The sequence below is a fragment of the Petaurus breviceps genome, unplaced genomic scaffold (assembly GCF_028583685.1).
Source record: "Petaurus breviceps papuanus isolate PSGF00001 unplaced genomic scaffold, PetGlider_PUasm1.0 90994, whole genome shotgun sequence".
In the NCBI taxonomy this organism is placed as follows: Eukaryota; Metazoa; Chordata; class Mammalia; order Diprotodontia; family Petauridae; genus Petaurus; species Petaurus breviceps.
The window spans coordinates 1,574,117-1,597,274 of NW_027187393.1; the positions used below are offsets into that span (position 1 = coordinate 1,574,117).

Consider the following 23,158-nt stretch of genomic DNA (forward strand, 5'->3'; position numbering starts at 1 on the left):
TGTGTGTGTGTGTGTGTGTGTGTGTGTGTGTGTGTGTGTGTGTGTGTAGTATGATCTTTAGAATATCATTTGTCTGTTTCGGATATATTGTGGAATATGGTAATATGGTATAAGCCTAATTTTTGTCAGACTTCTTTCTAGTTTTCCCAGTTTCTATTAAATGGGGAATTCTTGCCAAAGTAATTTATGTTTTCTAGGTCATTAATTTTATTATTTCTGTTTCTCTCTTGCCCAGCCTGTTCCATTGATCTACTTCTATTTTTTTTTAACTAGTACCAGATGGTCTTAATGACTGCTGCTTTTATAGTATAGTTTGAGGTCTGGAAATGTTATTCTTCCTTCATCATTTCATAAATTCCCTTGATATTCTTCATCCTTTATTTTTACAAATGAATTTTTTTATTTCATTGAAGTTATGAAAAGCATGCCTTTGATAGTTTGTTTGCTATCAGATTAAAACTAAATTAACTTTAGTAGCATTGATATTTGATATTGGCACAGCACAGTCATGATCACTGAATATTCCCTCAGCTATTTAAGTTCTTTTTTTTTCTTTAAGGAGTACTTTGTAATAGAATCTATACAAGTATTTTGTATACGTTAGTAAATTGATCACCAGATAATTTATGCATTTTGTAGTTGTTTGGAATGGCATTTCCCTTTCTATTACTGCCTCTTGGGTTTTTGTTAGCTTTTGATATTGGAGGGCTTATTTTGTGATCCTACAACTTGGCTGAAACTATTAATTTTCTCAATTAGATTCCCTAACTTTTTTTTTAAGCAAATAATCACATCATCATCAAATAGGAATGGTTTCATCTACTCCTTTACCTTTATGCTTTTAATTTCTTTACTTTTCATTATCAGTACTTCTAAAACTCAATGACATAATGGGGTGGGGGGGAAGAGTCTGCATCTTTGCTTTACTCCAGTATTTATTGGGAAAGCTTCTAGTATATCCCTATTACATATGATGCTGCTTTTATTTTAAAATAATTTTTATGATATTAAAAAAGTCCCTTGATTCATATACTTTGAGTTTTTTATTTTTAGGACAAATATCTTTTATCTCTCAAGATAATCACGAGTTGGCTTGTTTTGTTTTTAATATTATTACATTAATTTTTCCTCTAAGGTTGAACCATCTTTGTATCCCACGTATTAAAGCCAGTTTGGTCATGACAATTTCTTCAATGAATAATTGTAGTCAGTTTGATGAGATTTTATTTAAAATTTTTGAAACACTTGTTCATTAATTATATTGGTGTCTAATTCTCTTTCTGTGCTTTATCCTTCCCTGGTTTAGTGATTAATACATCAGTCTCATAAAAGTAGTGGTCTGCCTTCACATAGTTCGTCCAACATTGACTTCCAAGTTATTGTTCATCTTTTCCAGATTTCAGTTTTCTAGTTATCACTGATGTGGAACATATTCATAGTATCACACATTTAGAGTTTAGAAAGCACTAAGAGGTTGTCTATACCATTGTACAGATGAGTCTCAAACAAGTTAAATGTTTACCCAAGGTCATATAGGTAATCTGTAAAATAAACTTTGAACCATGATCTCCTGACTCCAAATGTAATATTAACGCTAGACTATACTGCCTCTATTTTTGCATGGTCATTTATATTTTGCAGTTTTTTAAATCTGTTAACTTTTAACTATCTCTAAAGGAATGATCTTTAGTCATATATTTTTGTCCATTCTCTTTATATTTTAGATATTATGGATAGTTAATGTAAAGGGGTTTGTGTGTGTGTGTGTGTTTTGTTTTGTTTGGCTACTATTAAATTTCTCTTCATTGATTTTTTTCTTTCTTGGAAAAGCTTTTTAACTTTGTTTCATAAAATTACATGAATGTTCCTGTCATCCTATAGTTCCTCTAACATTGACTTCCCTTTTATTATTCTTTTTTTTTTCAATTTGTAATTTTCTTATCAGTGATGTGGAACACAACTCTGCTTTAAGGGGTCATGTAGTTGACTTTGGATAAGGCCCTTTCATCTCTAAATTTATTATCCTAAGTTGTCTATGTTGGAGTTTGTGATCACTTTTAACCCCAGTTTGAATAAGAATCTCTCTTGCTGAACCTCACTCTCATAATTTTTATCAGTAATATGAGGTTTGATACCCAAACCAGCAAGGGAACAAGATCCTAAAGCCCAATTTGACAGAGGAATATTGGTGGAAAATCCTTGCAATGCAATAGCAATTTGCTCAGAAAATAATTCATTTTGACCGAGTTTGGATTCATTATGGGAATGCAAAGGTGCCTCAGCATTGGGAAATAGCCTAATTAATCTTAAAAAACAGCAAAAGCCATGAAGGAAACTCAAGCAGATGTGCTTTCCATAAGTCTCATAATCTGTATGTATATCATGGACTAGAATTTGGAATGTTGGGTACAGAATTGAATAGGAAGGAAGAGAAAGTTTTGTTGCTTTGTGGAAATTATGCAGTGCTTTCAATTAGCCTATTCTTCAACAAAGCATACTTTTTTTAATATTACTACTCTTTGGTATACTTTGATTCATAGCCTTATTTCACCGGTGTCTCAGAAGACTCAAAATTGTGGGTTACCCAAAGGGTACTTGGTGTAAAACATGTCATATAAATAAGTTGGTACATATGATCAATAAAATGAAATTGTAAAAAAACAAAACATAATATTCCTTACATGGATGATCAGAAAAGTAGGTTGGCATATCACCCAGCAAGAGTTAGAGACACTAGATGGACAATGTGGGTGTTTAATTCATATCCATGAAATATTAGAATGTCCAGATGAGGAACATCTAGCATTTTGGCAGTTTCCTGGTCTTAGGAACATTTAGCTCACTTATGAATCTGTACTAGCAGAGAAAATACATATGCACTTAGATCTGGATTTTTATTATAGAAAATGTTTTGTCTTGAGTTGGTAGATGTGTGTGTGTGTGGGTGTGGGTGTGTGTGTGTGGGTGTGTGTGGGTGTTAATATCTGAAACTGGAAACCCAAGGACCTTATTTCATTGTGGTCTAATGCTACCACTGTCTGTTGTGCTGACTTTCAAGTAACAAGCTAGTGTATGATGGTTGTAGAGCAGAAAACCTGTTGATCTCAGAGTCATGGATATTTGTGCATACACATTCATTTGAAATTAGTGTTTTAGCAGATATGACAATAATAACAGTAACTTAAACTGCAACTTACTTTAATATCTCACTTTGGGATTTATAAGGTACTTTAAATGCCTTATTTTATTTGATCTGAAATTATGACAGACCACTTCTAATGAACTTTAAACCCAAAAGAATGTTCCACCTTACCTTGCAGTTATAGAGCTATCAGCCTGTACTATGCACAGACACTTTTATGTTAAGTGCTGAGATGTAGAATTTTACATGCCTCTTATTAACAGTTAATTCTTTTTTTATAGATTTGTAAGGCGAGTCCTGCTTTTAATTTTTTTTACTACATAATTTAATTTATAGAATTGAGACTTAACCTGGTTCCACTCAGTTATTTCTTCTTTATTAGGAAGAGAGTTTATTGTTGGGCCATTACAGATTAAATTAGTTCAGCTCCTTTATTTTACTGATGAGAAAACTGAGGCCTGGAGAAACTCAGTGTCTTGCCCATGATCACTTATGTGATATTTACCTCAGAAGTCAATTTTTTTAAACCCAGTAATGCTACCAATTATCTCTACCCACTCATTAACTGCTAGTTCGGTCTTTCATTAGTAAAGTAAATTCCTCTGTTTATAATAAATTCTCCCAAATTGTAAAACTCAGAATGATGTTTATCTTGCTCCTACACAGTGTTATAATACTGGTCAATTGGAGAATGATATTTCTGGATCATGTACAACGCTCACATCTTTGGAGTGTGGTGAAGGTAAGTGTTCTAGACACAGAAGGGGAGAAGAAGTACCTGAGATATTGATGTTTTGTGTGGTACCTTTTTTTCTTTATAGTTGTCTTCCTTATGGGGATATGTTATGTCTAGGATTATTCAAGTTTACATATAATGGAACAGCTAACCATGAAATGAAACTTTCCATAATCCTGCCTTTTTTATATGATTTTTTTTATGATATCCTTCAAATAATCCTTTTTCATAAAAAGAGATTGAGAATTTCAGTTAAAATGCCCAAAGTATATTTGGTATAGTTTGAGGTTACATATACAGGAAGGGATATATATGGTCCTGGTGCATGTGATTCTTGTTAATATATCATCTCCTTTTCAGTCACATCAGTAAACAGTTATAAAGCCTTTCCTTAAAAGAGATCAAATAAAGATAGACTTAGATCTCCTGCTTCGTCATCTCTGAACATGCCTTCTCTCCCTACCAACTTCCCTTAACCCCATCCTTAGTCACATAGTTGTCTGTCTATTCTTTTCAGAAGAGACTAGTTTATAGATATTGTATGTGCAGAATTGAATAGCTTTGGTTGCTGGCAAAAGTTTGTGAAGCCAAATTATGTAGAGAGTAGAATGTTAACCATTTCATTTTTTGACTGATTAAAAATACTGAGAAGGAGCCTTGGAGTCGGGAAGAACAGACGTGAACTTCTGCCAAAGAGATATAGACAGCATTTATTAAGAAGTACATATTAATGTGCTAAGCACATGTATCTGCCACAACTTTGTTTAATCACAGCAAGTCACTTAACCTTTCAGTGTTCTGCCCAGTGTCTGGAATTCTTAAATTACAGTGCAATTGCTGATCTGAATTGTCAGGGACACTTTCTACATTTAGCCCACACACATGAAATGATAGGTTTAAACCCCCAAAAGGGAGGGAAAATTGACTACAGTGATGCGCGGTCATACATGGTAATAATTATTTCTTTAACTGACTCAGCTAATATTAACTTTTTTTCTGGTGTGGCTTCTGTTGCTATAAAATTATATCCTAGAGCTATTCACTGTTAGAAATGGAAAGTACTTTAAAGGTCAGCTAATGCACTGTGTTGTTCAATATAGCGTCACCACCCTTTGTCCAGCCTCTGTTGGAATGCTGCATTCTGTCACCAGCTCTCTCAGTAGATTGTACTTTTCTCCTTTTTGGAACAGCTTTTTGTAGGAAGTTTTCCCCCACGTGAAGCAAAAATCTACTATCTTCCTGCAATTTCTATCCATCATTCTTTCTAGGGTCAAGCAGAATAAGTCTAATTTCTCTTTCTTCATGTCAGCTACTTCATTACCTCTTCATGTAGCAAGGTTTTGAGTCACTACACCACCCTAGTCACCCTTCTCTTCATATGCTCCACCTTGTCAGGATCTTTTGTAAAATAGCAGTTTAGGACACATACTGCAGTTGTGATCTGTTTAGGACCATTTGCAAAAGGATTTTAAACTTCAGTTTTACACTTCTTCTGTTAATGCAACTTGAGATTTCATTGCTTCTGTTTCACACTCTTGACTCATGGAGCCTTGGATTCCACTAAATTTCAAATTTTTTTTCAAGATGAACTGTCTTAAATGTCTCATCCATTCTATACTTATTTGTATGTTAATTTTTTTTAAAGGTCAAAGTAGCCATCAAATCTTACCTTGTTAGATTTAGGCCATTGTTTTTACTTTTCAGAATTCTTTTATAGCTTGATTATATCAATCAATATGCTTACCATTTTCAATTTTCATTGGTATGGCATCTTTATATCTTCATTCAAGTTATTGAAAAAATGTTAACTATAACACATCCAATGATAAAGAGTCCTGGTGCTCTATCTTAGGGAAATTCTTCCACATTAACAGTCATCAATTAATCATCAGTATTTAGATCTGTTTCCAACCAATAGTACTATTATCTAGCTTATGGTCTTTTCATCTTCACAAGCACATTTTGAGATACTTTAAATAACTACTTGAAATCTGTGACTACCCAATGATATTGTGGGGGTATTAATGTTTTCATAGCTCATCTGTCAAAATGTAAAGTTGAAATCATAATTTTTCAAAACAAGAGTCCTTTTTTCTAAGCATTTTGAAAATATTTTATAAAATTTTAAGCCTTGTATATTCTATAAAAGAAACATAGCTAAATAATAGACTTTCTCTTTTTAACAAAATTATTTTTTAGTTCAGCTTTTGTTTGGTGCCCTTAAAAAGAGTCTACAGAATCATAGAAACACAAAATTGAAATCATCTGTTTTAAAATCAGCCTGAATAGGAATTCCTTCTACAACATTCAAAACAAATTGTTATATATCCTCTGTTTGAAAGCTTTTCTTTACACATCCCTGAATTTTTAATTATATTTTAACTTTTCCCTCTTCAGTTACCTGAGATATTAGGAATTAACGTCTCTGGAAGTCATTCTCTCCTTTTTTATGGTTTCAGAGATCTGATGATGGCACTAGGAATTTTACTAGCTAAAAGATAGGAAATTATTATTGTCTTGATGAATAGCCACATTTAACCAGTGGTTAGTATTTAGCTAATATTCCATGTTCCTCATTAGTCACCTAAAGAAGACAAGAAATAAATGTTAGCACATTTCAGTTGTGATCTTTATTAACTGTATTTTTTTTATTTTATTTGTCCATTAGTACAATGCAATGTGACTTCTTACCTGAGAAAGCAGGTAACGGTTTCTTCTGTTAACATTTTCTTTTCCTTGTTACAGGTACAAACAAAGTCTTTGAAAAGCAAAGGAAGCGAAAGAGACAGAGACATGTTCCTGCACATTGTAAGAAAGTGAGAAATGAAGACTCTTCACGGGAGGCTCAAAACTCTGAGGTACAGTTGGGCTCTAGGCTATGTACATTCAAAATGGAACCCCCTTTACCAGTCACTTCTCTTTACTCATTTCCTTTAACAATATTAATAGAAAGAAGCAGCCATGTAAAATATAGAATACATTTGCACAAATAATGTCATAGAATGGCACATTTCTAAAGATCTCATTATGTGCTTTAGGTGTTAGGATTAATTATGAGGCAAAATTATCAATATTCAGAAAGATTTTTCATACAATTTCATTTTAAATAAATATGTAGTCTTGAGTGGATTCATACTTAATCCACTTCCTCCTTATTGAAAACAGTTCAGTCTACTTAAGACTACCACATGCTAATATTCCTCCAATATTTTTAAACCCTCAAAGAATAGTAATAGTTTGGGAGAAAAACTAAACCTGATTTTAAAATCAAAGTCCTTTCATTTACATTGCATCAAAGTAAATTTGATGCTTTTAGGACTTTTTGGTCATTTCAGGTAGTCCTGGGACTGTATGGGTCCATACCAACCAACTTTGATAGAAGGACCATTTCTTTCCAGGACAAAAAGAATGAAATGCCCAAATGGTGCATTTTTTAGAGAACACAACTTGGAAGGAGAAATAAATAATCAAATGAACTTAAGAATGTTTTCTCTCCCTTAGTGAAACCTTAAAATGGAACAGCTCAAAAAGTTCCAGTGGAACAGCCTCAGAGCAGTTAGTGCCAGGGCATGAGGCGCTCACTACCTGCCCAATCACAGCAGGGTTAGAACTAACATTGCATGCAGTCCGCCCGCGTGATTGGCTGAACATCTGTAAGTGCTTACGGTTAGACAAATAGCAGCCCAGTGGGGAGGGGGTGGTCAAATGGAAGAGATACCAATGATCCAAATGTGCTGGGATTTTTTTTTCTCTTTCAAGGGAGAACCAGTTACTCCTGGGACTACTAAAAGCCCCAAAGATGCCATAGAAGAGAGTGTGGAACATGATCATGGGATGCCTGTATCTAAAAAGATACAGGCTGAACGTGGTGGAGGAGCAGCTCTCAAGGAAAATGTTTGCCAGGTAGAAGTCTTCTGTGTACTAAATGTGATCTTACTGAAAATATGCCCTTAAGAAGACTCCCTTCCTGAAAAAAATGTGGTCAAATCAATTAATATTTGCAAACTACTTGCTGGCAGGACCTGCTTTATGAACATTATTTTGACTGTCCAGTCTTTGAACTGCATACTTTTGTCCCTTCTTTTTGTAATATTGATCACTTCTTTAAAATTTCTAATTCTAAGGTATAAAAAGATGCAATAAAAATTACCACTTAAACTAATGTGTAAATAGTTTAGTAGTCCACATTCAAAAGATTTCATTAGTAATATTCTTTAGTTATCTTGGTAAGACAGCACTAGAGAATTGACCACCAGACAAAGTTTTTGGACACAACATATCACGAAAGCATCTTCTAAAGTGTTGGAGAATCTATAATATGTATCAGTAGAGGGTATAGTCACACAGACAAAATTTCTGATTGAAGTCTTGAAACAACTTTCCTTAACCTGCTTCTAATGCTTCATGTGATATGCAGGCTGTGCATGGGAGTTCAAACACTTATATGGCCTAGTAGTCCAGCTGTTGTCTAGCACAGATAAAAGTGAGAGCTTCCATGTACATGCTTGGCTACAAGGTGGTAAATTTTTTGGTCATACCAAGAAGCTCTCTGTTAAGACCTGGAAGTGATTGCAGTCTCATCAGCATAAGAGGAATACTTGTCCTGATAAAATCAAAGCTCCTTGAACTGTTTCTCATTAATCTTTACTAGGCCTGTTCTGGTGTCTTTATGGTTGTATGGAAACTCTTTTAGGCAAACCTAGTGGAGTACAACCTCTCAGGTTTTCATCACACTTACTGAATTTATCTACAATCCTAATCACAGACTTTCTCTTTTATCTAAGGCCTATGTAAGTGAAGAGAAACAAAACTATCAGGATAGCCAGATGGTGATAAATTTTTGGACCACAGTAACTCATGAAACAATTGACTAAGTTATGGAAGGAATTGACATATGTATTACTGATAGGAAAACCCATACCAATCAAATTCTTTTTGTGTATACTTGAAGTAACAGTGTCCCTCACTGATGGTCATTTGTCAGGTTATAACTATAAATATTGTTCAGTTTGTCTGTTTAAGGTTTTCCATAGATGAATGTGTTTTCCTCCTAAACAGAACTGTGAGAAAGTGGGTGAGTTGTTGCTGTGTGAGGCGCAGTGTTGTGGTGCCTTCCACCTGGAGTGTATTGGCCTGACAGAGATGCCAAAAGGCAAATTTATCTGCAAGGAATGTCGAACAGGTATATTGTACACAAAAAATGCTCACCTCTGTTAGGAATTTTGGAAGTCCAGTTCTCTGGGATTTCTTTTTGTTGTACTATTCCAAATATTTTCATATAATATCATACGATTTGGGGCTTTATAGGAAATGTTGATAACCACACTAAAATCATAGAAAAGTAGATTGTTAGAAATAAAAGGGACAATTGAGAGATCTTATCCCACCTCCTGTCTTTTATTAGACAAATGTAGACCACTACATTATTGTAAATATAAACATACTTTCTGCCAGAGTTGACCTTAGAAAATACCTAAAATGGTTCTGTATTCTCTAGCTTTTTTTTCAAATGCTATATTAACTTTTGATTTACATCATTCATTTCTGCCAGATTTTGAGTTACAAATTTTCTCCCTGTTTTTCCCCTACCCACCCCCCAAAAATAGCAGTCCCACAGGATATCCCCTCCTCCAATCTGCTCTCTCCCATATTTTCTCCCATACCCCTTTCAACTTTTCCAGTGGATCTCTATGTCTCAGTGCCTGTATATCTTATTTCCCAATTACATGTAAGATGGTATTAATAATAGTATATATGTGTGTGTGTGTGTGTGTGTATACATATACACATACACACACATACATATTTGAATATTTGATTTTAAAACTTTGAATTCCATATTCATTCCCTTCCTCCCTTGTCACCCACCCTTACTGGGAAGATAAGCAGTTCAGTATAGGATGTACCTCTAGCTTTTTTTTTAATGTATGCCTGATTCATTGATTCAAAGAGGGCTTATTTAGCAGGTCAGTGTGGAAGTCAGTCTGTATCTAGATTAATACAATATCATTGGAATTACAAAGTAATAGAAGTCCAGATTAGTGGGCATAAAGCCAGATAGCAATTTGTCTTACAGTTGAAGCTCTCTTAAGGATGGATATTGCAATGTCATTCAGTCTTGTGGTATTAAAGCCCTCACCACAAAGTTGTCCATTCTCAGTCCTATCCTAAATTTGTCTTTTTCAAACCTTTTCCTTTCACATATTTACCAGATTTTGCAAGTAGTTTTTAACCTGCTTAAGACTGTCACAGGGGCGGCTAGGTGGCAGAGTGAGTAAGAGCACCGGCCCGGAGTCGGGAGGATCCAGGATCGGTTCTGGCCTCAGATACTTAACACCCACACAAAAAAAACTGGCCGTGTAACCTTGAGCAAGTTGCTTAACCCCAATTGTTTTAAAAAAAAAAAAAAAGACCGTCACACTATGTGTGACAGCCTGTACAGTCCCAGCAGAAATACAAAGTTTAGAAAAGACATAGTATTTCATTTTGTTCACTCTTTTAAAAATGACAAGGATATGAATAGTTCAAATTAGAAAGAATTTATTTTTTAAATTCCATAAAATCAATAGTGAAATGTTGCCATAATAGAAATAACTATGGGCTTAATACATGCCAAGTTAAGTACCAAAGACAGGTTCCATATTATGATGGCTGATATTTTGTTTATTTACTTTCATTTGGCTTTCATTCTAAGCTTAATAACCATCAGCACATAGAAACATTTAAATCAAATATAAAACTATAACTTCTAGATGAAAGCCAATGTAGTATATAGTGAGTAGAACTTTTTTCCCAAGGCCAGAAAAGACCTAGATTCAAATCCTCCACTTCCCCCAACATCTTTTAGTTTTGTGGGTATTGTTTGAGTCTCATTTTCCTCATCTGTAAAATGGGGCATAATCCATATAGTATCTCTCTCAAAGTTGTTTTAAGCATCAAAACATACCAAGTAAACTCATCTTTTGTTTATTTTATAAACATAATATAAAGTTTTAAATTTGTACATTCAACATAGCAAAGTAATAACAAATTTGTGTTTCCTTGTCCTCTTTTAATTTTATGTATGGAATGGGGGTGGGGGGTTTAAGGTAGATTTTTGTTTCTGTTTTACTATTAAATATCTTTGCTTTTATCATAAGTTGTTCTGCATTCTTAACTGTGCCACATCATATATATCTTTTTGATTTGAGTGTGTTCCACATTTTATCTATTCTTCATATACTTTTGTTACCTACCTCACAGCCTGACAAGGCTGGAAATAAGGAAAAAGAGTTTTTGAAGCTTTATGCACTAATGTGACTTTGTGCTCCCTTGTACCATTTCATATGGTCTAAGGTATTCTATTACTGGTGTACCAGAATCTGTTTAGGTATTCCCCAATTATTTTATACATTCATTTTTTCTAATACTTTTACTATTATAAAAGCTATAAATAATTGTGTTATAGATACCTTCTTTCTTCTCCCTACTGACTTTTGTTTGCCAAGTCTTATTTGCTCTGCTTTGCTGCCCACCTATGTTTTTCTTTTAAACTGTTGTCTCCTAGGAATTCACACCTGTTTTGTGTGTAAAACCAGTGGAGAAGATGTCAAAAGGTGTTTGCTACCTCTTTGTGGAAAGTTTTACCATGAAACCTGTATACAGAAATATCCACCAACTGTTCTACAGAACAAGGGTTTTCGGTGCTCCCTTCACATGTGTATAACCTGTCATGCTGCTAATCCAGCCAGTCTTTCTGCATCAAAAGGTACATTGACACTGCGTTACTTTTATTCACTGGGCCACAGATGAAAGGAAATTCCTATTGTCCTTTTCTTTGACTGAACATAAATGTATCCCTTAATCTAGAATCTGTTTCGTTGTCACATCCACATTTAGATATTTGGATTGTTCACACATATGATATAGTGTTATAAGTAAAGCCAGTGCATATTTGTTTTTGTTTTTTTGAAGAGGGAAGAAGAAGAAAGGCTTAAAATTTAAGCAAAGAATTGAATGGTAGATGACCTCAAATCCATTGCTTTGTTAACATAAGATCATTATATACAATAAAAGTATACCTGTTGTTTTTTTTTATTTTTAATAAGCCTGTAAACTGATGTGTGACATTTTACATTTTTTCTGTCATTCATATGACTATCCACATACCTGATGTGGGAGAGTGAGGAAGTTGGAAATCATGAGGGCTAAATTGTTGCCTGAGCAAAATGATTCTACACTCCCACCTTGTGTTAGTTGTTTCTTAATATGTTATATCAATCTGTTATCAGCCCAGAGCACCACAAAATTGCTAAAAAAAAAAAACATTCTGAATAATTTTTATTTTTTTGCTGTTATTTAGTTCTCTTACCTTTATTGACTGGGTCATTTTCTTACATGTGATATTGTATGATATTACGACATTATAGACTGGGCATTATACCCAGTCAGATGAAATTTGAGTGAGGCAGATATGAAGGATTCAGGAAACCACATACCCAACTATTAAAATACACAAAGATTATTCTAATTACAAAAGCTCTCTCTTAATTTAGACTGTTACATGACTCATCTGTGTATATTTACATATGCTTTCTCTGCTGAGCAAAGACAAGTCATGTTCAAGGAGTTTAATATTAAGAACGCTGTGGAATTTTTCACAGAAAAAAAGGATTTTCTAACCTCTTTTTCACAAAATGTTGCAGAACCATTTTCATAGTGGTCTCTTGATGTTTTAGTTCTTTTGGATTACCAGATTGACCTTTTAGGGAAGAAACCTGGTTATTTGTGTACTTGATTTAAGTGTCTATATGTGTTTTACTCTTATGTTCTTGTACTGCTAGGTCGCCTAATGCGCTGTGTCCGGTGTCCTGTGGCTTACCATGCCAATGACTTCTGTCTGGCTGCAGGGTCAAAGGTCCTTGCATCAAATAGCATCATCTGTCCTAATCATTTTGCCCCTCGGAGGGGTTGCAGGAATCATGAACATGTTAATGTTAGCTGGTGTTTTGTATGCTCAGAAGGTAAGGCATGATAATGCTATAAATTATTTTTATCCCACATGTGAGTATGGCTAACTGATAGTTAGTTGTCAGTCACAAAATCCGAATGAATTTTTGGGTTTTCAAGGGGGAAAAAAGGAGAGCAAGTGGGAAGGGGAAGCATGCTAATGTAGAGCATGGGTTTTGAATCTCAGTCAGCTAGGGTCCACAAAAACCCTTAAGAGCAGAGTGCATTTGGCTAGGGTATTTTCCAGCACCATATGAGTTTAGAAAAGCCCTCAGAAACGACCCTCTTATATCTTTTCTTGTAAGCTTGTAGCTACACTACAGTAGCTCCTGAATGTATGTGTCTGAATGAGTGCAGAGAAGCCCTCAGGTCCATCCCTGCTGTTGCTGGCATTGCATAAAAAGGTTTAGTGCTTCACAGTTAGTTTCATGATTCAGTGACATAGCAAGAGCAAAATGTACTTTTGTAATTTGTGGCAAGATTGGCTATTTGGGTCCCAGAATTTATTCAACCTTTACTTGAAAACAATTTTCAGAAACACTTTTAGAATTATTGAAGGCAGATTTTCCTCCACTGCTTCTTCCTGTTCTCTTTTTCTTTCCTTCAGAGTTTTTTTTTTTTTGTAAAATCTTCTTCCCCAGGTTAATACCATCCAGCTAGACTGCCTTTGCATCTTGTTAGTGTCATAGAAGGACTCTTCTCTGGTTTTCCACTTCTTTGTCCTCTGAATAGGAGTTATATTAATGGATAAGGAAATAAGGAATCCTTTGTTAACAGACCATTTTATTGTCTTTTAAAATGTCACTATAGAAGTTCTCTATTCAGGGTATACAGAAGGAAGTCAGTTTCTCACTAATTGAATTAGACTTAAAATTATATAATTACAGGAGGTAATGAATTGAGGAAATATTTTAGAAATCTGCAAAATGAGATCTTAATGCTCAAGAAAAAGGGAAGCTGCTTATAATTCAACTTTATGGCTGTGTTGAAGATGCTAGTTTATATACACCTCCCCCACTCCTGTTTTCAAGAACCTCAGGTGTTCTTTGTAGAGTTTAGAAAAGTTAAGGTGTTCCATTCAGGGATTTGACTCAGAATTTGTCTCTTATCTGTGTAAAGCAGGTTTTAATACCAGCACTGAATAGATGCAGCATTTAAACACAGATGTGCATATGTCAATAGATGAGAAATGAAGATTGTATTTCGTTGCATATCTTTGCTCAGTATAAACAAGTGTTACTGGTTTGACAGGTTAAATTTCAGTATTCATTAGTTTGTATGTATCACTTAAAATTCCACAGGTGCAAGAAAAGTGTTATAGAAGTTAGTCAATAAGCATTTATTAATAACCACCTACTTATATGTCCCAGCCTAAGTGCTGGCGATAAGAAGAATGGTAAAAGCCATAGTCCTTGCCAGTCTCAAGGAGACCACAGTCTAACAGGGAGAGACAGGGTGCAAACAATTATGTACAAAAAGGTTATAGACAGGATAAATTGGAAATAGCAAAGGAAAAACATTGGCATTAAGGGGGAATCAGGGAAGGCTCTTCTCATAGGTGGGATTATATCTTGGACTTGAAGGAAGCTGTGAAGGTCAGGAGACAGTTCTGAAGAGGGAGAGAGTTTCAGGACATCCAGAGTTTAGAAATGTTAAAGGAAGTGCAAGGAGACCAGTATCACTGAATTTCAGCATACATGGTAGGGGGGAGGTGTGAGAGGAGTACAAAAAGTATAAGGTATAAGAAAACTGGAAAGGTAGTAGGGGAACCATATTTTGAAGATATTTAATTTCTCAAATAAACAATTTTATATTTGATCCTAGAACTGATAAGGAGCCACTGGAGTTTTTAGAAAAAGGAGACTTGTGTTTTAGGAAGGTCAATTTGACAGCTAAGTATAAGAAGAAACTTAAGTTATGGGGAGGGGGAAAGCACTCAGTAGTTACATAGCACCTACTATGTTATTGTATGCTAAGCATTTCATAAATACCTCATTTCATCCTCACAACTCTTGAGAAGTGAAATGCATTTTACATTTACATAAAACTGAGTCTGAGGCTAGATTTGAACTTGAGTGTTTCTGAATTCAGAGCCAGCACTCCCTCCATTCTGCCATCTGGTGGTTTAGTCTTGGAGACCAAGCATCAAGCTATTTTAGTCATCTAGATATGAGTTGATGAGGGCCTGCACCTGGGTGGTGGCAGTGTCAATGGAGAAAGGGAGCATATTTAAGAAATGTTATAAAGGAAAAATTGACAAAAGTTGGCAGCAGATTGGATATAGGGAGTGAGAATGAGGAAATTCCTTGTAAACCTAGCTAACTGGAAGAGTGGTTATATTCTCAACAATGATAGGGAATTGAGGAAGTTGGGGGCATTGGAGGGAAAGATAATGCATTTTTTTGGAAATGTTGAGATTAAAATGTCTATAGGACATGCAGTTCAAAATGTCCAATAAGTAGTTTTTAAGATGTGAGTCTTGGAGGTCAGTGGAGAGGTTAGGGCTGGATAAATTGATCTGAGAATCATCAGCATGAATCCATGAAAGTTGATGGCATCACCAAATGAAATAATAAAGGGAAGAGAAGAGTGGCAGGACAGCCTCAAAAGACACCTATGATTTAGATCCAGAGATTGAGAAGGAATAGTCACTTGGGAAGGAGAACCAGGACAGAGTGGTGTTAGAAAAATCTAGAGCGAAGAGAATGTCAGTGAAAAGACTGACTGACAGTGTCGTATTACAGAGAAATCAAGAAGGATAAGGATTGAGAAAAGTCTGTTGTGTTTGGTAATTAAGATAACATAGGTAACTTTGGAGTGATCTTTTTCAATTGAATGATGAAGTCAGAAGCCATTCTTCAAAAGAGCTCAGAATGAAAGGTAAGGAACTGAGGACATATTGTAGCCAACTTCCAGTAGGAGTTTAGCCACGATAGGGAGGAGAGATATGGAATGGTAATGGAGATAAAAGATCAAGTGAAGGTTTTTTGAGGATGGTGACATGTCTTGTAGGCACTAGAGAAGCAGCCAATAAAGTGACTATGATTGAAGATAAATGAAAGAGTAGGGTTGGAAAAAAGGGAGGGGGGAGGAATCTGGTAGAGATGGGATGGAACGAGATCATTTGTGCTTTGGGGGGGGAGGGGTGGCCTTCACAAAGAGAAGGCCACCTCTTCATATGAGATAGGGGTGAAGGAGATAGTAATGGAATATACCTGAATGATAAGAAATGAGGAGAATAAAGAAGCACTCAGCTTTTCTTTTTTCAGTGAAATAAGAAACAAGTTTCTCAGCTGAGAGGATTGTGGGAGAGGAAGTTATGGGAGGTTTGAGGAAGGATGAAAAGGTTTCAGAAAGCCTGGTGAATGAGATTATGAGTCAGGGAAAAGGGATTGCCTTGCCATAATGAGGGCCCAGTTGAGATTATTTAAACATAAATTTTTAGTGAATCTAGTTATCACCGTTTGATTATTTTCTTTATCTTCCTTCAACAGCTTGTGAGTAGGAGCAAAAGCAGGAGATGATAGGAGAGATCCAAGGGTGAGAGTTGACAGGGCAAGATCTTCAGCAGGAAAGGGAGATGAAGGACTCTCTAGAGAAGAAGACAGTGTAGGATCAGGGCGTCCAGGTAGCACAGCGATTAAAAGCACCGGCTCCAGTGTCAGGATGACCTGGAGATCGAATCCCGGGCTCAGACACTTAGCACCCACCCAGAAACACTTGGCCGTGTAACCTTGAGCAAGTTACTTAATCCCGATCGCTTAAAAAAAAAAAAAAAAGACAGTATAGGATTAAACTGGTTCACCAAAAGATCAGGATGGGGAAGACAGGAGGATATAGACAGAGCCTAGGAAAGAACTGAGGGGTGAATGGATTGTACATTGTCATGTGAACCAAGAACAGGTTTTAGGGTTAAAGAGCAGAGGGAGAGGTGGAATGACAATAAATTTTGATTAGATAGAGGAATTTCAGCGCTCATGAAAATGGAAGCAGTGTATCTGTGGGTGATGGTAGAATCATAGGTATGAACATCTCAGTGTGTTATTGTGGTACTGTGCAGGGTAGGAAGGAGATTGTACTAGAGGCTGGTAGAGAATGGCCACCAGAATCAGTGAGGAGATCAATATGGATTAAATGAACCTCAGAGTAAAAGAAATTACTGAATAATGGTGGTAGAGGAAGAGTCTGGAACTTGGCATTAGGTACCTGAGAGAACACTAAGGAATGTTCCAACTCTCTCATCATGACCAATGAATCACTTTGAGGAGAATGAGAGAAAATCCAGCTTGTGCTGAAAAAGCCTGGGAAGCTGTTTGATGAGAAGTGAGCCAGGTCTCAAGTGTGTACAAAAAGCTGGAAGTATAGAGATAGGAAAAGTTTCAGGATGAAAGAGTTGATGATTGTGGAAGTGTTTCATTAGTGAATGATAATAGTTTGGGAAGCTTTAAAATGTTTGTTTTATTCCAAGGGTCTTTGGTGTTGTGCTTTATTGGATATTCCTGAAGGACTGGGCTATGAAATATGGTTCCCTTCCTAATCCAGGTAGTAGGTGATGGTAGTAACCCAAGGCTGAGGCTAGGCAGGGTAAGATTTTTAACAAAATAAAGAGTCAAGAGAAGACAACAATGTAGAATTAAATAGATTGGTCAGTTAGTAAATAATTAAAAATTATTTTATTTTATTATTTTATTTATTATAAAATATTTTATTTAAATAAAAATTTATTTAAAAGTAAATAAACATTTATTAAGCATCTACTATGTGTCAGGCATTTTACTAAGCAATGGGGATATAAAGAGAGGCAAAAGACAGTTCTTGCCTTCACAGAATTCATAATCTAATAGGGGAGACAACAAGCAAACAAATTTGAACCAACAAACAAGCTTAATATATAGTAGGGTAGCATACAATACAGGAAATGTTTATTAAGCCCCTGCTGTGTGCCAGTCACTGTGCTAAGTGCTAGGGATACTAATAAGAAAAAGACAGTCTTTGCCTTAAAGGAGCTAATAGTCTAATGGAGGAAAATAACACCCAAAAGAAAGCTTGATGATATGGGGAAGAGAAGAGAAGAGGGTACCTGCTATGGAGGTGTGGTGATGATGATGGAATAAAAACCAAGCAGAGAAACTAGTGGGAAGTAAAATATAAAGGGGAAGTAGATAATAATTAAAAGAGTGAAGGTGCTAAAAGGGATTGGAAAAGCCTTCCTCTAAAGGATAAGATTTTAGTTGGAACTATTAAAGGTAGCCTAGGAGGCAGAGATAAAGAGGGAAAGCGTTCCAAGTCATGCGGGACAGCCAGAGAAAATATGGAATGTCTTATTTGAGGAACAATGAGAAGTTGGTATCTGGATCAAAGGGGATGTATCAGGGAGAAAGGTTTAAGCAGAGTGGAAAGGTAGGAGCGGGCTAGGATAATGAAGGGCTTTGAGTGCCAAAAAGAAGATTTTATATTTGGTTCTTGGAGGCAATAGGAGCCACTATAGTTTATTTGGTGGGTGAGATGTGGGTATTGACGTGATCAGACCTTGAGCTTTAGGAAAATCACTTTGATGGCTGAATGGAGGATGGATTGAAGTGGGGAGAGACTTGAGGTAGGTTGTGGGAATAATCCAGGCCAGAGGTGATGAGGCCCTGCCCTTAGAGCAGTAGTAGTATCAGAGGAGAGAAAGGGGCATGTTTGAGAGATATGGCAAAGGTGAAATTGACAGACCTTTGCAACAGAATGGGTAATGGGAGATAAAGGGAGAGACAGGAGTTGAGTGACATCTGGTTTGTAAGCCTGAGGGGCTGGGAGGGATGATGTTCCCCTCACCATTAAATAGGAACATGGGGGGGGGGAGGGGAGGGGGAAGTCTTTTGAGGTTGAGATGAGTTCAGCTTTGGACATACTGAATGTTGAATTTAAGATGTCTACTGACCATCCAGTTTGAGTTGTCTAAAAACCAATTGGAGGTAAAGCAGAATAGGAAGGATAAGCATATTTAAGAATCATCAGCACAGGGCGGCCAGGTAGCACAGCGAGTAAGAACACCAGCTCCAGTGTTGAGAAGACCTGGAGATCAAATCCCGGGCTCAGACCCTTAGCACCTACCCAGAAACACCTGGCCGTGTAACCTTGAGCAAGTTACTTAACCCCAATTGCTTAGGGGCAGCCAGGTGGCTCAGCGAGTAAGAGCACTGGCTCCAGTGTTGGGATGACCTGGATCAAATCCGGGCTCAGATACTCAGCACCACAACCAGAAATAACTGGCTGTGTAACCTTGAGCAAGTTACTTAACCCCGATTACTTTAAAAAAAAAAAAAAAAGAATCATCAGCATGGGGCAGCTAGGTGGCGCAGTGAGTAGAGTGCTGGCCCCAGAGTCGGGAGGACCCTGGATTGGTTCGGCCTCAGTCACTCAACACCCACACAAAAAAACTGGCCGTGTATCCTTGGGCAAGTTACTTAACCCCAATTGCTTTAAAAAAAAAAAAAAGAATCATCAGCATGGAGAGGGTAATTAAATCCATGCAAATTGATGAGATCACCAGTTAAGTAGTATAGAGAAAGAATAGTATAGAGCCCAGTAAAGAGCCTTGTGGGATACTTGTCTGGATTAGGATCCAGCAAAGGAGACAGAGGAGAGGTTTGATATGTAGGAGGAGAATCAGAGGATCGTGATGTTCCAAAAACCTATAGAGGAGAATATCAAGGAGAAAAGAATGATCAACAATATCAAAGACTGCAGAGAGGTCAGTGAGAGAATGAGGATTGAGAGAAAGCCATTCGATTTGGAAATTAAGAGATCATTGGTAATTTTGGAAAGAGAACAGTTTTGATGGAATGATAAAATGGGAAACCAGATTGTAATAGGGGTTTAAAAGAGAGTAAGAAAAGATGAAGTGGAGGCACCCATTGTAGTAGATCTTTTCAAAGAGTTTAGCTACAGAGGGCAGAAGAGATACAGGATGATGGTTAATGGGGATGGAAGGATTAAGTTAAGGTTTTTTGAGGATGGGGGAGACATGAACATGTATGTAGACTTTAGGGAAGGGAGCCAGTAGAGAAGGAATGAAAATAATTGAAAGAGTGGAAATGACAGAGGAGGTGTAGTGCCTATGCAATATTTACAGTGCCCATGATCACAATCAAGACCATGACTATAAGGGTGACATAATGTTTGATAGCAAAATATACCAGGTTCTCCATATGGAGGACAGAACTGAAGCATTTATTTAGACACCAAAAAACCAAATCCCCAAACCAGTAAGCTGGTTCCATTACAGTTGGAAAACACTGAGAGCCATGCCATCCTTCAGACTTCCCACAAATCAATACCAATCAATATTTACTCACAAACCTCTCTCCCACCATTTCTCTGGCTCTGACTCCCATCATCCTGTGGGCTCTGCTTCCATTTAGCAGATTCCCTCCATCACAGGCTCCATGTGATTACAGTCAGCCTATTAGGGGGCAGAGTTTACTTTTAAAGCAGGGGAATTCTTCAAACCTCCCCCCTTAGTCTATTAAGGGGCAGGGAAGATCTTCAAATTCCCATTCTCATTACAGGAGGAGATCTTTTAGAGGAGACAGGATGAAATGTGATTGATCACTTTAAAAGGTAGAGGGGAGGGGTGGCTAGGTGGCTCAGTGAGTAAAGCGCCAGCCCTGGAGTCAGGAGGACCTGAGTTCAGATCCAGCCTCAGACACTTAACACACACACACACACACACTCACACACACTCACACACACACACACACACACACACACTCTAGCCGTGTAACCTTGGGCAAGTTACTTAACCCCAATTGCCCTCCAAAAAAGAAAGGCAAAAAAATAAAATAAAAGGTAGAGGGGAGTAAAGCCTTCATCATGTGCACCACATTCTCATCTGTGACAGTGGGAGAGAGGATCTAGGAGGGAAGAAAAGTTTTGGGAAGAGCCATTGTGGAGAGTGGGGTAATAAGTTGATAAGGGAGATATCATAGAATTGTGTAATAGCAGTGAGGGCCCAGTTGAGGCTGTGTAACATTTTGTGGTGGACCCAGTTAGAACTGTTATATAATTTTCTACACCTTAGTTTAACAGCATAGGTAGGAGTAGAGGAAACTGAAGGTGCAAGTGATCCAAGGCTGAGGCTTGGCAGGACACAGTTGGTGATATGGTAAGAAGGCTAGGGTTTCAGGCAAGGAGGTCAGTGTGGAATTGAACTGATTCACTAAGGGTTCAAGATGGCGAAAGAAGGAGAGAGTTAGGGAGAGATGGTCTGGGAAAGAATTGAGGGTTCAAGGGTCAGTTTGAATGAAGAGTAGGGAAGTAAGGTTTTATAAGAGAATGCAGAAGGAGAGGTGGTCAGATAAGAGGATCTCAGAATTCTTGAAAATAGAAGTGATGTATTTGTGGATGATGGCAAGATAAAAGGTATGACCATCTTTGTGACCATCTAGTCTTTGTAGAAGACTAGAACATGCAGCATGTAGCCTGAGAAACTGAGCTGTGAGGGTGTTTTTGAGGAGCCAGTAGAGTCCCACATGTGACTATTCCTTTCAAAACACAAATAGCATCTAGGGTGTTTGTGGAATTAAATCTAGCTGTCTTCTAGTGTACTGAAAGCACTGAAAATCCAACCTTTGTTCCATTTTTGCTTTCACAAAAACTTAGGGAGTTAAAATCACCTTCTTCTAGACTTTTTTTCATTTGTAAAATAGGAGGGTTCGAAATAAGCTTTTCTGGTTTTGTTTTTAACTTTTTAAATTAACAAGCGACTTTTCTCTTCCCTTCCTGATTAAAAAAAAATTTTTTTTTTTGAAAATTTTGAAGCAAACCAAATACTTGCATTTGGACATGCCCAAAAAATCTATGACTGAATCTATACCCTGAGTCTATCACTTCTTATCGGAAGTTAGGTAACATGATTTTTATATTCTCTGGAATCATAATTGATCGTTGTGATCTTTCCTTTAAACTTTAAAATTACCTGATCGTCTGAACCTTGGGTAGCCCAGGTACTAACAACAGTTACGTTTTATATATTTATTGAATCTATGAAGAGTAGGGAAGTAGGGTTTTATAAGAGAATGCAAAGAGTTCTTTATATAGACATATATAAAGAATTCTCATTTCTATGTATTGACTTAAACATTTTAGGTATTAATCTGTCAGTATATTAAGAGTTCTCATTTGTGTATATTAATTCATAGTAAGTACAAGGGTTAAAAGAAACACATTTTTTTGGCATCTTTTTTTTTAAGTTCCATTTTGTCCCTTTTCATTTTAAATCATAGTCTTTCTAGAAAAGTCGCCTTTCACCTCAGTGTTGTCGTTTTTACTAACTGACATGGGCGTTTTGATTCAATGTTTTTCATTTCTGTAAGAGAAGATACCTTGTTATAAAAGAAGGATGTTGTTACAAGGTAGGCAGGTACTTTGTAAGAAAGGGAAACAGTTGAGCCAAAATACCCAGTTCCCTGACTATATATGACATTATTTATCTATGATGCTTTTTCCTGCCTTTCTGCCAAGAAGAGGAAGGTATGTTTATAGGACCATTATTAATTTTTCACTTTCTTTTAGTGGTTTTTAATATCCTTTTTTTGTAGTCTGTCTATATTCTTTTGATTCTGTTCATTTCATTCTACATTCATTCCTTATGTTTCTTTAAATGTCTCTTATTAATTATTTATTGTTGTATAATGTATTACATCTTATTCAGATGCATCACAATTCAACCAAATGCAATAGTAAATAGTTTCCGGGTGGCCCAGTGTTTTCTAAACTCAGGAAAAACCATCCCTTTTTGTCAGTAACTACTTAGAAAACTGGAAAACATTTGGCAGAACTTAGGTTTATATCATCATCTGATATCATACATAATCCATCAACAAGTATTTCTTTCTTCTAGGTTCAAGTGTGTACAACTACTTGTAAAAGGTCACATCAGTATAAAAGGTCATGGCTTCCCTTTTTTTTTTTTTAAGAATAAACAAGTATGATTAGGAATGAAATACGTAAAAGTAACATGCTTTTGTACAACCAAATTAAGGTAGGATACAAAGTGAAATGCTGTAGTAAGGAATAAAATACTTTGTATTTTATGTCTCTGGTAAAATTATATATATGAAGCAGCATAAGAACACAGGATCTGGCTTTAAAAAACTTAGACTTGAACCCTGGCTTTACTGCTTACATCCTGTGTGACCCAGGATGTGTCACTATGCAGCTAGCCAGCCTACAAAACAAGAGCATTGGCTGGAATGACCTCTAATCTACTTTTCGGGAAGTTACATCAATATGTGACCAAAAGCCTT

General features: G+C 36.4%; 1 protein-coding gene across 25 annotated transcripts in view; it reads left to right on the top strand.

The window, feature by feature from the left end:
• NSD1 (nuclear receptor binding SET domain protein 1) overlaps positions 1-23,158 on the top strand; it is a 152,387-nt gene that overhangs the window by 92,006 nt on the left and 37,223 nt on the right. For all 25 annotated transcript variants that reach the window (XM_069077666.1, XM_069077680.1, XM_069077673.1 and 22 more), the window contains 6 exons: positions 3,809-3,884; positions 6,624-6,736; positions 7,638-7,781; positions 8,937-9,060; positions 11,425-11,625; positions 12,701-12,880. In XM_069077666.1, the coding sequence (XP_068933767.1) occupies positions 3,809-3,884; positions 6,624-6,736; positions 7,638-7,781; positions 8,937-9,060; positions 11,425-11,625; positions 12,701-12,880 (838 nt within the window). The remainder of the gene's footprint in view (positions 1-3,808; positions 3,885-6,623; positions 6,737-7,637; positions 7,782-8,936; positions 9,061-11,424; positions 11,626-12,700; positions 12,881-23,158) is intronic.